Source organism: Crocuta crocuta, unplaced genomic scaffold (assembly GCF_008692635.1).
Source record: "Crocuta crocuta isolate KB4526 unplaced genomic scaffold, BGI_CrCroc_1.0 scaffold77, whole genome shotgun sequence".
Taxonomy (NCBI): domain Eukaryota; kingdom Metazoa; phylum Chordata; class Mammalia; order Carnivora; family Hyaenidae; genus Crocuta; species Crocuta crocuta.
Genome location: NW_027532172.1, coordinates 7,475,610 through 7,488,683, shown reverse-complemented (window position 1 = coordinate 7,488,683; position 13,074 = coordinate 7,475,610). Strand labels below are relative to the sequence as shown.

General features: G+C 53.7%; 1 protein-coding gene across 1 annotated transcript; it reads left to right on the top strand.

The window, feature by feature from the left end:
• Window positions 1–6: 6 nt before the first annotated feature.
• CISH (cytokine inducible SH2 containing protein) lies at window positions 7–6,087 on the top strand. Its single transcript, XM_077777303.1, has 3 exons — window positions 7–91; window positions 4,017–4,237; window positions 4,474–6,087. The coding sequence occupies exons 1-3, from the start codon at window positions 72–74 to the stop codon at window positions 5,004–5,006; spliced, it is 774 nt and encodes a 257-aa protein (XP_077633429.1). The 5' UTR covers window positions 7–71; the 3' UTR covers window positions 5,007–6,087.
• Window positions 6,088–13,074: the final 6,987 nt, after the last annotated feature.

Genomic DNA, 13,074 nt, shown 5'->3' with positions numbered 1-13,074 from the left:
CACTGGCTCCCTGCCGCCGCCGCCGTCCGGCTGAGCCCCAGCTCCGGAGCTGCCGCTGCCGCTGCCGGGACATGGTCCTCTGCGTTCAGGGGTAAGCGCGGCTCGCCGTCCCCGCCGGGCCACGGCGCCCGGCGTTGGGGAGAGTACTGCCTCGTGCTAGCTGCCGGCTATTGAGAGGGTTTGACGGGTCGGAGATGACCGAGTGCGGAAGGACCTCAGGGTGACAACAAGGAATGGGGACAACACCGTCACCACCCCTATGCGCACTGTGGGTAGTGAAACTGGGGGTCGGCTGACGACCGGAGGACCCCGGGTAGCTTAAGCCTTGGTTCTGGCTAAAGCAGCTGAACGCCAGCGGAGTTCGTACTCCAAGACGTGGCTCACCTGCCCAGACACCCTTCTGGGCCCAGAGCCCTCTGTCCCCACCTGCAGGCCTCAGGGCCTACTAGTGACCTGAGGTTAGCCCCTGCCCCTCTTTGTCCTCACTGTTCTGCCATGGGCTAGCAATTAGGCTTTTCTTGGGAAGCCAGTCTGAGATCCTTGCCTCCCCCTCAGGTTGGCACCTGCTGACCAGCAGATCTTGGAAGAGCCTGAATTTGGCCTGATTTTGCTGTGGCACCCCCACAATTGCCTTGCCCCTCCTCAGCCCAGTCTGAGATCCCGGTGTGAGGACTTGGCTCCTGCCTCCCTTCTCCAACTTTCCTCAAAGACTAGAATGGTGTGGAGGCTGATAAGACAGTCTTGGCCTCAATTGAACATTCTCAGTGCATTCCTTCCGCCTCAGCATCCCCTTCAACAATGGGTCTGATACTCTCCAGACTGATCTGACCGGAGCTCAGAACACTCCAGGGAGTGAGAAAGAAGATATGAGTGAGCACTCCACACCCAGGGAGAGCTGGGTGGCCCAGTGGCTGTTGTTATCAGAACTGGCATAGTACCAAGTGAAGAAGGGTGTAAGGTGGGGCAAGGCTGAAGTGCCCCTTGCTCTGAGCAGTTCTGCTTCCAGGGAAGAAACCTGGAGGTGCCAGGAAGACTGTACTACCATACTTCTCCCTGGCTGTCTCCAGCATCTCCCTCCTCTGAATTTTGGGACTCCTGAACACCACCACACCCTATCCTCCAGATCCCCCCAGTTCTGAAGTCCCACATTCTCTTTTTACTTTGTTCCAGCTAAAGGCCCTTTGGAACCTCAGGGCCAGTGTTGGGTGTCAGGGAGCAAGATTTTTTTTTCTTTAATGTTTTATTTATTTCTGAGAGAGAGAGAGAAAGAGACAGCGTGAGCAGGGGAGGGTCAGAAAGAGAGGGAGATACAGAATCTGAAGCAGGCTCCAGGCTCTGAGCTGGCTGTCAGCACAGAGCCCGACGTAGGGCTCGAACCCACAAACCGTGAGATCATGACCTGAGCCGAAGTCGGACGCTTAACCAACTGGGCCACCCAGACGCCCCTTAGGGAGCAAGATTTCTAAGACCTCCACACACAGCCACAAACCAGCTGGTGCCCTCCTGGGGTGGAGGCAGAGATTCCCAAATATAGGTTTGGGCTGCCAGCTTTGCTTGAGGGGGTCCACCCTCAGGACTGAGTTTGCCCCACTAGCATGTGTCCCCAGGCGGGACTCACAGCCTGGGCTCCACAACAGGAACAACAGGCACACACAGGTACAGGCCACCCACACCTGGAACGCACAAGCCATCGCCCCCACCATGACGACAGCTGTGGACACACCCCTCCTCAGATACACAGTCACTCACCAGGACTTGCGGGGACCAATACAGCTGCTTACACACCCAGATACCATGTTGACCCTAGAGGTGCCCATGCCCACAGTGCCCTGCTAAGCTGTCTGGACATGGCTACCCCCAGACACTCTGGCCTGACTGGCTAGCCTGAGCTGAGCTTTGGGCCCCAGCAGGCAGGCCACCAGCTAGTTCCTTGGAACTTGGCCTCCAGCTCCCCCAGTAGGATTCCAGAACTCTACAGTGCACCCAGAGTGGATATAGAAAAGTATTAAACAAACTGTGGTGTGCCAGGGTCTTGTGGCCTCTGCTCCCAATTTGTTAAAATCTTCTAATGCTCACCTATAACTTATACTGTCAGATCTGGCTCTTCTGCCTGCGTCCTGCCAAGGCTCCTGCCTACCTTGTGCTGCCTCATAAGCAATCTCTGGCACAGTTTACCCATGCTCTCATCTCTACCTGGAGTGCCTTCCCCCTACTCCTTTTGGCCTGGCAGATTCAGCTCAGGAACAGGCAGACCTTGACTCCCCCATGGCACCCTTTGCATTTATGACTGTAGGTTATAAGTTCTCCTTGAAAGCAAGGCCCATGGCTTTATTATCTTGGTGTCCTGAGGCCCAGCAGGGGACCAGACCAGAACTGAGGCCTTGAGGATGTATTTTCTGAGGAATGAGGAAGGATCAGCAGTCTCTTCCTGGGAGCCAGGGCCATGACCTTCACTCCCTGGAAGTCCCAGGTCACCATGCTGGATGGCCTTCCCCTGGAGAAAAGCTACTGCTCAGATTAGGGCTGGCTCAGCAACCCAACTCTAGTCACCTAACAAGATGGTGTAGCCAACTCCCTCAGGATCTGGGCTGGTAGCATCCCTCATTAGGGGGTAGAGAAGTTGAACAGTCCTAGTTGAACAGCAAGGTTTGGATAAGATCATAGAGCCTCATAGGACTGGCTTGCCAGGGTATGATCTGGAATGTAGAATGAATACCATGCCCTTTGGTGGGAGCTCCTGTTTATGGGAGGTGGGACTTCCTGGTGTCTTTAGAGGCCACTGTCCACCCCAGATCCTCAACTGGGAGGTATAGAAAACAAGATGGGAGTCTGACCTGTTTGGGGAGATTGCTCCAGCCTCTAAGCCCTGGCCAGTGTGGACCTTGGTCCCTTTGACAGATACTCCTATCCATGGGGAGGTAGCATATGACTTTAGGTATCCTATCATAATTTTGGAGCCTCTCTGGAGCACCCCATGAAGTCCCAGGCCATGGCTCAAGCAGAACCAGCACCATTTAATCTAATCAGCCCACCTCAACCAAGAAGGCACCAATGTAAGGCTTCTTTGCACTGGATCCTACCACTGGCAGGGACATCAGTTGTCCATTGTGAGCTAGAAATCCTATAGGACATGATCTGTGATGTCACTTGGTATGAAATAGACTAATTAATGTTCAATAAATGCAGGAGGGTAGAGAAGTCTCTTTCAAAAGAGAATCAGCATGTAGGGGAAGCCATCAAGTGCCAGAGTCCCGCTCCGGCCGGGTCCAGGGGTCCCTGTATGATGGACGGTGTCGGCGGGGAGGGATGAGAGAGGCATGAGATTCTTTCTGGTCACCAGCCAGGCCTCTCCACACTGTCTGAGACTCAACTTTATTTTATGAGTTAGTGTTTGGGGGATGGCACAGAAGTGGCATTCTGATAATTCCTTTTATCAGTAAAAACTTTCCAGAACATTGATATGCAAAAGGATGAGGAACAGCCCAGAGGTGGCAGTAGCACAGTAAAGGCAAAAGTTATGCTCATGGCTTAATGGGAAGTAATAAGAAAAACAGGTCTTTCAGGAATGCAATCTTGCTCCCATAACCACAAAAGAAGTTTCTTTAGTAAGTTCCTTCCCAAAGTGCAATCAGCATATCAAAGCCAGAATGAGTCACTTCTAATACCAATTAACAAGGTGACTTGGGGGGGTCAGTAGCCGAAATAATTGGGTGGGGGTGGATATTGGGGTCACCATCTGACGGTAAGAGTCCATGCAACTTAACCTTAACCTCATAAGGAGTTCTTACTCAACCTACGAGTTCAGAAAGCGGCTCCCAACAATCAAGGAGCCTTTGTGATGACAACTGGGAGGTGGGATACTGATCTCATTGAGCCCATGAGTGGGCAGAGGGGAAACTGAGGCTCATAGTGAGATAGACTGGCCAGAGGTCATATAGCTGGTCTGGGGTATAGGCAGTCTCTGGTAATAGGGAGAGCATAGGGCCTTCACTCACTGCCCATCCACCCCCTTCTAGACCTTGTTCTTTGCTGGCTGTGGAGCGGATCGGGCAGCGGCCCCTGTGGACCCAGTCCCTGGAGCTGCCCGAACCAGCTATGCAGCCTTTGCCTGCCGGGTCCTTCCTGGAGGAAGTGGCAGAGGAGACCCCAGCCCAGCCAGAGAGTGAACCCAAGGTGCTGGACCCTGAGGAGGATCTGCTATGCATAGCCAAGACCTTCTCTTACCTTCGGGAATCTGGTGAGTTCAAAGAGGGAAGCAGGCCTTGTCCTGGGAAGTCCAGTGGGGAAAGCTTAGCTCTGTCTGTTGAGTCTCATTTGAGAGACATGACCCTACCCAGGAGACTCTGATGGGGTAGGTACAGTCCTCCCCATGGAAGTGTAAAGGGGGAGGCAGAGCCCTGCCCTGCCCTGTATTGGTGCCCCCAACTAAATTCCACTGTGACTAGTCTCTCGGCCCCCTCTCTACTTGCCTAGGCTGGTATTGGGGTTCCATTACGGCCAGTGAAGCCCGACAACACCTGCAGAAGATGCCAGAGGGCACGTTCCTAGTACGTGACAGCACCCACCCCAGCTACCTATTCACTTTGTCGGTCAAAACCACCCGAGGCCCCACCAATGTGCGCATTGAGTACGCCGACTCCAGCTTCCGCCTGGACTCCAACTGCCTGTCCAGGCCACGCATCCTGGCCTTCCCAGACGTGGTCAGCCTCGTGCAGCACTATGTGGCCTCCTGTGCTGCTGACACTCGAAGTGACAACCCTGACTCTGCACCTACCCCGGCCCTGCCTACCCCTAAGGAAGATGCGCCTGGTGAACCAGCACTGCCTGCCCCTGCAGTCACTGCCGTGCACCTAAAATTGGTGCAGCCCTTTGTGCGCAGAAGCAGCGCCCGCAGCCTGCAGCACCTGTGCCGCCTTGTCATCAACCGTCTGGTGGCTGATGTAGACTGCCTGCCACTGCCCCGGCGCATGGCTGACTACCTCCGACAGTACCCATTCCAGCTCTGACCCATCTGAGTATCTGCCTCGCCTCACCCAGCCATACCCTGGAGGGGACACAGGCCCCAGCTGGACTTGGGCTCCCGTCGTCCCTCCTCCAGTTATCCTGGTGATTGCAAGCACATGACAGCTGGACCAGGGAGAATCAGCAGGAGCAAGCCTGGGGGTGAGAGGGAGAGAAAAATGTCACACAACTTAAAGGTCAACACCCCCAGTTCCCATGTGGCTCCGTTGTGGTGAGCCACGTGTCAGGAGAGAGGGAGACAGGCGGGACCTTGTCTCACCTTGTGGGTGAGGCCCAGGCCCCCACTTGACGCTGTGGGCTCCTGAACTGTGTACACTTTGCCGGCCCTGGTTTCTCAGTACACAGGGTGGGGCAGGCCCCCTCCTTCCAGCCAGCCTGTCTCAGGGAGGATGGCAGCAAGAGGAACTGAGGTTGACAATGACAGTCCCTTGAGGAGGGAACAGGCCAGGCTGAGGGACTGCAAAGTTATACAGTATTTATTTATTTATTCTCCATGCATTGGGCTCAAGGTGAGCCAGTCCCACCTCTCTGCCCTGAGCCCTGAGTGCTCTGGAGACCCCAGCTCTGCCCAACTTCTGGTTCCTCCTGGTGGAGAGCCTCATCCTGAGACATGTTGCTGGACCCAAGGCAGTTCTGGGTATCCTGGCGCTAACCCACCCACCTGTGAATGTGCGCACCTTCTTCTGGCCCCCAGCTCTGTTTTGGGAGGGTAGGTAAATGGACAAGAAAATGAAGCCAAAGTGTCAGTGCCCAGCAGAGCCTGCCACTCACCCCCTCGCAGGGCAGAACCCTGTCTGCACAGAGCTGGTCTCGGTGTGGCACCTGCCTGAGCGAGCACGTGTGCGGTGTCAGGAAGCGGCGTGCTGGCTCAAGGGCTGCTGCTCCAGCTCTGCTGGGTCGGCTTCCTGCCCAGGAAGGTGCCTGCACACGAGAGGGAAAGAAATACCTATTGATAAAAATAAGTATTATAATAAGTAAAACCCAGTCTGGTAGTCTTTATTCTTCCACTGATTTTTCTGTATTGACAATAAAATTGTACTTTTCATTTAAGAAGACCTCAGTGGGACCTCTTTTGAGTTTTTACACACAATTTGTCCCCTTTGATATTATTTTCCCCCACTTTATATCTGGGTCAGCGGGGGCCCAGTGACCTTATGTGGCCGAGCAAGCCCTGCTAGGGGACCCATTGAAGAGTCAGGGGCTCAGAGGTACAGAGAGCAGCCTTCCTTTCTTGTTACCTCTTGCTCCCCTTGGAGGATGGGAGGCAGGAGGTAAAGGCCAGCTGTATTGCCTGCAAGGTCATTGACCAGGTTCCTGCCAGGTGGGGGATGGTCGCAGAGGAGTGCCAGACCGGAGAGATGTGTAAACAGGAGATGTCAATTAAAGACTGGAAGTGGAGAATGCTGGGAGATGGGTGCTGTGGGGGCACCCACTCCTGGGGGCAGTGTCTTTTGAGAGGAGGAGGCCAACAGAGAAATCAGGGCCAGTCGTTCCAGTGAGAAAGTACAGGGAGTGCAAGGGCACCAGAGCGTGACTGGGAAGCTCATATTCCCTACCAGCAGCAAGGAGGCCTGGGGAAGAGTCACGCTATGCAGCGGGGCAGAACAGTGGAGTTGGGGATGGCGGCCAGTAAGCTGGCAGGGTCTGGCCTGAGGTAGGACCTGGTGAGGTTCTGGCACAGGCCAGTTGGGGTTGGGGGACCCTTTCCTCTCACTCAGGGTCCTACATACCAGAAGTAGATGGAAGAGCAATTAAAATGAAAACTCTCCATTATCTGATGGTCTGACTTCGTAATATAAATTTCACTGCAGCTTCACCTGAATAACTCACAGGAAAGCTCCTCTGAAACTCATTCATAGCCTTCTAACTCTTATTTTAGAAATAGACCAGGGCACCTGGGTGGCTCATTCGGTTAAGCATCTGACTTCGGTTCAGGTCATGATTTCACGGTTCATGGGTTGGAGCCCCGCATCAGGCTCTGTGCTAACAGCTAGCTCCAAGCCTAGAGCCTGCTTCAGATTCTGTATCTCCCTGCCCTCTCTGCCCCTCTCCTGTCCACGCTGTCTCTCTCTCTCAGAAATAAATAAAAACATTTAAAGAAAGAAAGAAAGAAAGAAAGAAATAGTGCTAACTTTCCTGTTTTCTTGGGCCTTAGATGATTAGAAGAGACAAATGCTGGCAGATTGAAAGCAGGAAGGTATAAAGACTGGTATGTTGATGACAAGGAAGAGGCAGGAAGGGATAAAAAGCCAGAACATTATGGGCATGGAGATAGTTATGGCAAAGAATAGAGCTGATACTGGATGTGAGTGAATAAGAGGTGAGCGAAGGCTGACTTTACTGGGACTAGTGCCCAGGCCCAGGTGCCCAGCCTGGCACATTATCTGTGGCTGGCCACAGAGTCCGGCAGCACGCCTCCTCCAGGTCATCATGACCCTGCCAGGGTTGTCTGCTGTTCCTCATTGCTTCAGCCTGGATCTCAGCCCCTTTGTAAGTCCCAAAGGGCCTGAGGCAACCCCTCTGTCTGCTCCACCCACAAATCTGAGTCACCAAATGGGTGAGTAGTAGACACAGAGGGGCCAAAGGTAGGGTGTTCCCCACTTGGCCCCACTATGGCCTGGACAGAAAACTGCCATAGCAAGAAGAAGCCCATAAACTCTTCAGGGGGGGAGGTGTCTTGGTGCCTGACAGATGCTGGCAATGGACAAGGGCTTTGCACCTCATGTACTGCTCACCACAACCGTGTGAGTGGGTCTAAATATGACCCATACACCATAGATAAGAAAACTGAGGCCCAGAGGGGGCAAGGCCCTGTCTGAGGAAGTGAAGTACAGAGCAGAGCTTACCTTGAGGGATCCTGCCTGCCCATCTGTCCCTGGGCTGCTACATGAGATAGCAAGGACAGGCATCTGAAGTTGGCAGCTTGCAGGCAAGTTGATTTTAGATGCTGGTTTTATCCCCCTATGTCCCTGCCTGCTAGGGTCTCTGGATCAGACATTGGTCTGGTCAACAGGGTTCTGTCCCCTTCACCTTTACTTCAGCTCAAGCCAGGGTCCATTCTTGCCTGGGGAGGGGCTGCCAGGTACCTCTGACACGTGGTATATTTTCTGCTTAAATCTTTTCTTGTCTCCCTATCAGGAGAGTTAGTGGTGCCTGCCCAGCATAGGGACAGTAGAAGGCATGTCATCAGGCCCAAACCCAAGTCAGAGACCCAGCCTAACAGATGCTGAAAACCCTCTGGTCAGTGCAGTCACTGCCGGATGGTTGCGGGCTAGTAAGGGGAGCATGCCCTGCCAGCACTGGCCAGGGAGAAATAGAGGAGCCATCTGGTTGGGTTTGTAGGACCCTGCACAACATACAAACAATAACTGATGGTAACCCCCCATTGGTTAAGTCCTTTACTAGCGCACATGCTCCTCAGGCACCAATTGGGCCAGACCCCATCTGGGTCTTGGGGACACAAGACGGACACAGTCCCCCTCCTCATGGGGCTCCTGGGCTAGTAAGCAAGAGACAATAAATAAATGAGCAAATGGGCACTCAGGACAAGTCTTAAGAGTGTAAAGAAAGCAAAGCAGAGGGGACAGAGCAGAGAGTGGCTTTGGATGTGGGGACACTGCTGCAGATGAGAGGGGCAGGGAAAGCTCTGGGGCCACTGAGCCGGTACACCCGAGCAAAGAGCAGCAGCTGGCTATACAGACAACATAAAAAAAAGACATCCAGGGAGAAGGAACTGCCAGTGCCAAGGCCCTGAGGCAAGAATAAACCTGGTACGATCAGGACAAAGAAGTCCAGAATGGCTGTCCAGGAGGGCTGGGGAGACAGAGGAAGGGTGGAAAGAGCAGAGGGGGCACGTGAATTTTATTCTACTGTGGTAGAGGGCCTCCTCAGAGTTTAGCAGGGGAATGCTATGACCCTATGTTCATTTCTCAGGGGCAAACCTGTCAGCTGGGTGGGGGATGGCCTCTGACAGGGCCTGGGGACAGCAAGCTGGAAAGGAAGCTGAGAGGTACAGGCTATGGCAGGGGAGGTTGTGGTGGGGAGCAGGAGGCAAGGACTGCAGCCTGGGGATCCTGGGCGGAGTTTGTGCCCCAGGCCTGCGTGGCGAGCCTTGAACACCGGCAGAGGTTGTCCCCATTTACAGCAGAAGAAGTAAAGCTCAGAGAGAGGTGCTGTTTTTTTCTCAAGTTCACAAAGCCTGTGAGAGGCAGAGCCAGGGTTCAAACCTTTATTCGGGAGCTTGTTGGTATGACCACTGTTCTGCTCTGCCACCCAGGGGCACCTTAGCAACTGCAGGGTGCTGAGGGTACACAGAAAGGAAGTTAAGGGGTCAGGAGCACTTTCTGGAGGAGGTGGCAGAGGCAGGGGTGGAAGCTGCGGCCCAGAGGATTCCACCAGGCCATAAGGAGGTGGGTTTGGAGAATGATTCTGTATGGTGCCCCTCACTAGATTCAGCCTTCTGGAATGACTTTGGAACAGAGATACCACTAGGTTATCCAGGTTCCTCTTGTCAGTAAGGTCTTGCTAGGATTTCTCTCTCATGATCACCAAGTGTCCTAACACCCCCTGGATCATCAGTGCCCCTGTACCTGGACTCAGCTTTTTATCTGCCAACTGAGCAAACCTTGCTGGGCCAAAGCTGAATGCCATTCTGAATAGGGCTGAGGGCAGGGCCGGGCTGCTTGCTCTCTCAGAGGGGAGCGCTCCCACCCTGCAGAGCTGCCCACAGTGAAGTGCAGGGGCAGTTGCTTGAAATAAGTACCGACCAAGAAAGCAGGAGAGGATTCTGGGGATCTTGCCGAGGACCTTTCCTCCAGAAGTAGAGCCTGTGCAGGCCTGGGCAGTCCCCTCATACCAACCTGTTAGACCAGTTTTAATATAAAACAGGTTCAAGCTTTGCCAGAAACTCTACAACCTCTCATGGTGAGTGAGTTCTCACCACCCCAACTGCATGGTATGGGCCTTCCTCCCCAGCTTAGGCCACACAGCCAGCTGCCCGAGGGGTCATTGCAATGGTCACCGTTGTGCGCAGGCTGAGCCTCCCATATCTGAGATTCAAGAAGAAGAGAATCCTGGAGGTTTAATCCCGGCTAGCTACCCCCCACACCCTGGTTTTACCCCAACCTCCCCTCCAGTCTGGATTGTATGCTGTGTACTTGGTTCTGGGGAATTTCCCTCAACCTCACAGACCCTGAGAGGATTCCTGGCTGTGAAATGAGGAGAGTGACAGCACCTCCCTCAGAGGGGACATGGGGAGCCCAGGAGGATTAATGAGGCGATGATGAGGAGAGCCTGATACAGTTCAATCTGGCAGCCGCTGCAGCTGTCATTGTAACTTTCTGTCCATTGTTTTCATCTTTCTTGAGAGGTTGGCTGGGTAGGTGTTGATGTCTGCTGAGGTCCATCTGGGCTGGAGGTGGGCTGGAACCACCTGGAGCTGTAAGCAGCCCTTCTCCCCATCAGCTCTGCCCTCCAAGCCCAGCCGCCCACCCTCATGTATCATTTGCCAATGACCTTGGGTTCTGGTCCTAGGGAAAAGACCCTTTGGTCTGGTCTCCGCATAGGCTGAGATGGAGGCGAAGCCAGCCCAACCTTCTAGCAACTGCTCTCACAATGAAAATAAAGATTAGGCCATCTGCTACCCTTGTCCCACACCCAGGGGGTGGTTTCCCTCAGGCCTGTTCCTCTCCCAGCCCTCAGTGGTCTCTGCCCGCAGAGCTACAGGTGATAGAAATGAGTGGGGGAGCTGCCTCTGGGTCTGCCCCATTTCAAAGATGCAAGCCTGAAACCTAGAGACGCAAAGTAGCTTGTCCATAGTCACCAAGAGAGGAAGTGGACACATGGGGTTAGAGCCCAGGACTTTGAGTCCCAGATGAGGGTTTGTCCCCCTCCTCCTAGAACTCTTGAACTGGAGTTAGATGTCTGCTAGCTGGCAACTTGAAGAGCCTGATTCATGGCCTCTCAGACTCCCCATGTCCAGATCTAGACTCTTCACTACTCCCTAGATACGCCTCCACTGTCCCTCCATCTTGGAGACAACCCCCACATTCACATGCCCATGTCCATCCATCTTGCCCCTTGTCCCTCTCAAGCTGCCCTCCTGCTGCTCCCCATGGCTGGTTTGCCCAGATCTAGTCTCATTCACTCACCCAGTTGTACCATCCTGATGGCTTCCTCAGCCCTACTGCCATCTTGAGTGAGGTGCTCACGAACCCAACTTTGCCCTGCCTTCCCCATTTAGTATATTCACAGGCTCCCCCTCCCCCACCATATCTTGCCTGTGCCTTACCCCAGGTTCCAGGATATGGCTTCCAAAACTGCCAAGCCATTCCATTCTCTTCCCTCTTAACAGCCCATCACACTGTATCATTCATATGGGAATGTCCAAGGCAAACTCTTACTCACCCTTCAAAGCCCAACTCAAATGCCCCTTTTCTGAGCATCCTTCCCTAACTTCCCCAGCATTTATTACTGTTTGCTTTAGACACCTACTGCATCCTGGGGAATCTCCCTGGAACTTGAGTCTTCCCAAGTGTCTCCAGCCTGGAGAGGAGAAAACACTTTTGATAACGGATTCAAAACAGCCATTCTTTGGCTTCTTATGAAACATCTCTCTCTCTCTCGCTCGCTCTCTCTCTCTCACACACACACACACACACACACACACACCGTACTTCCCATGAAAGTCCCCTGGGGATATCTTTAAAGTGGCAAATCAGCCAAATTGAAAGCAATAGATAGACAGGGTTCAAATCTCAGCTCCAAAATCACTCTGGGACTCCAGACAAATAGTTTAACTTCTAGGAGCCTTAGTTTCTCCATCTAACAGAAATACTGGTAGTGCCTGTGCCTCCAGGTGGTTGGAGAGTGGCTGGATCTGGCTTTGGGGTGACAGGGAGTAAGTGGGATGATGCTCACCTATGAGCAGATGAGGCAGGCCTGGAGCAGAAGAAGCCTTTTTGGTGTGGCCAAAGCTTCATGCTTAATGGAAAGATAGTTGCTTCCATGACCCTGGACCTGCTGATGCAGGCAGGGCCCAGAGCACTGGAAGTGGTCTCTGAGGCCTAAGGAAACTTGACTCCTCCAGGCAGTCCTCTAGGATAGTTCCACGTGTAGTCCCCACTAGCGAGACCCACACTAGGATGGTACTGCTGGAGGGGGAGCGGTGCCTGGCAAATGCTCCCCAGGCAGAACTCTGTTCTGAGGACTCTCCCTTCATCCAGCATCAGATGAGCCCGATGGGGCTCTTTATGTAACCAGAGCTGGGCTCCTCCTCCATCAGAGGTGAGAATTTTACTTGTAGTCTGGGTCGTGCTAAAGCTTTGTTCTTGAAAGTGCCTCTAGGCCCTCAGCCTCCTTCCAAAGAGTACTTCACTGCTCCCTACCCCTACCAGCCCCACTTCTGAGCGACAACACTGAGTGTGTGTGTGTGTGTGTGTGCGCGCGCGTGTGTGCGTGTGTGTTGACCTTTCCACTTGGCCAACATCCCTTTGTTTTTCTCAGCTCTTTTGGGTAGATGGCCATGGCAGGAGGTGCTGTTAGGAGAGCAGATTCTTAAGAAACCTTTTTTCCAAAGCCCCAGAGACATGGAGCTTGAGGAGACACTGGAAGATGAAGGCCTCCCAGGGCAGTTTGAGGAGTGTGGGTGAGAGACAAGGGTCTCCTTGCAGAGAGCACTCTAACCTCAGCATAGGTGACTGTGGGGCCTGCCCCTCGGCGTTATTGCCACTGCCTGGTCAGCATTGTCAGCCTGGCCAGCAAAGCTGGGTGACCCTGTACAGGTTGCTTTATCTCTCTGAGTCATAGACGTCTCAAAGAAGCCCGAGTCCTGGGTTTGCTGCCAGCTTGCGTGATCTCCCTACCCCAGGGGTGCCTCTATCCATACCCCTTTACCTCTTCGCTTAGAGCCAGAGCAGCACATCCCTGAATGGGGGCTGTGGGCTCTGGGGGCAGTGGCACCCTGTCAGCACCTTGACAATCACCCCCTTTCTCCTCTGGGTCTCAGTGGGCAAACCGGGATATGCTAGGCTCCAGGAGGACCCCTGGGCCTTT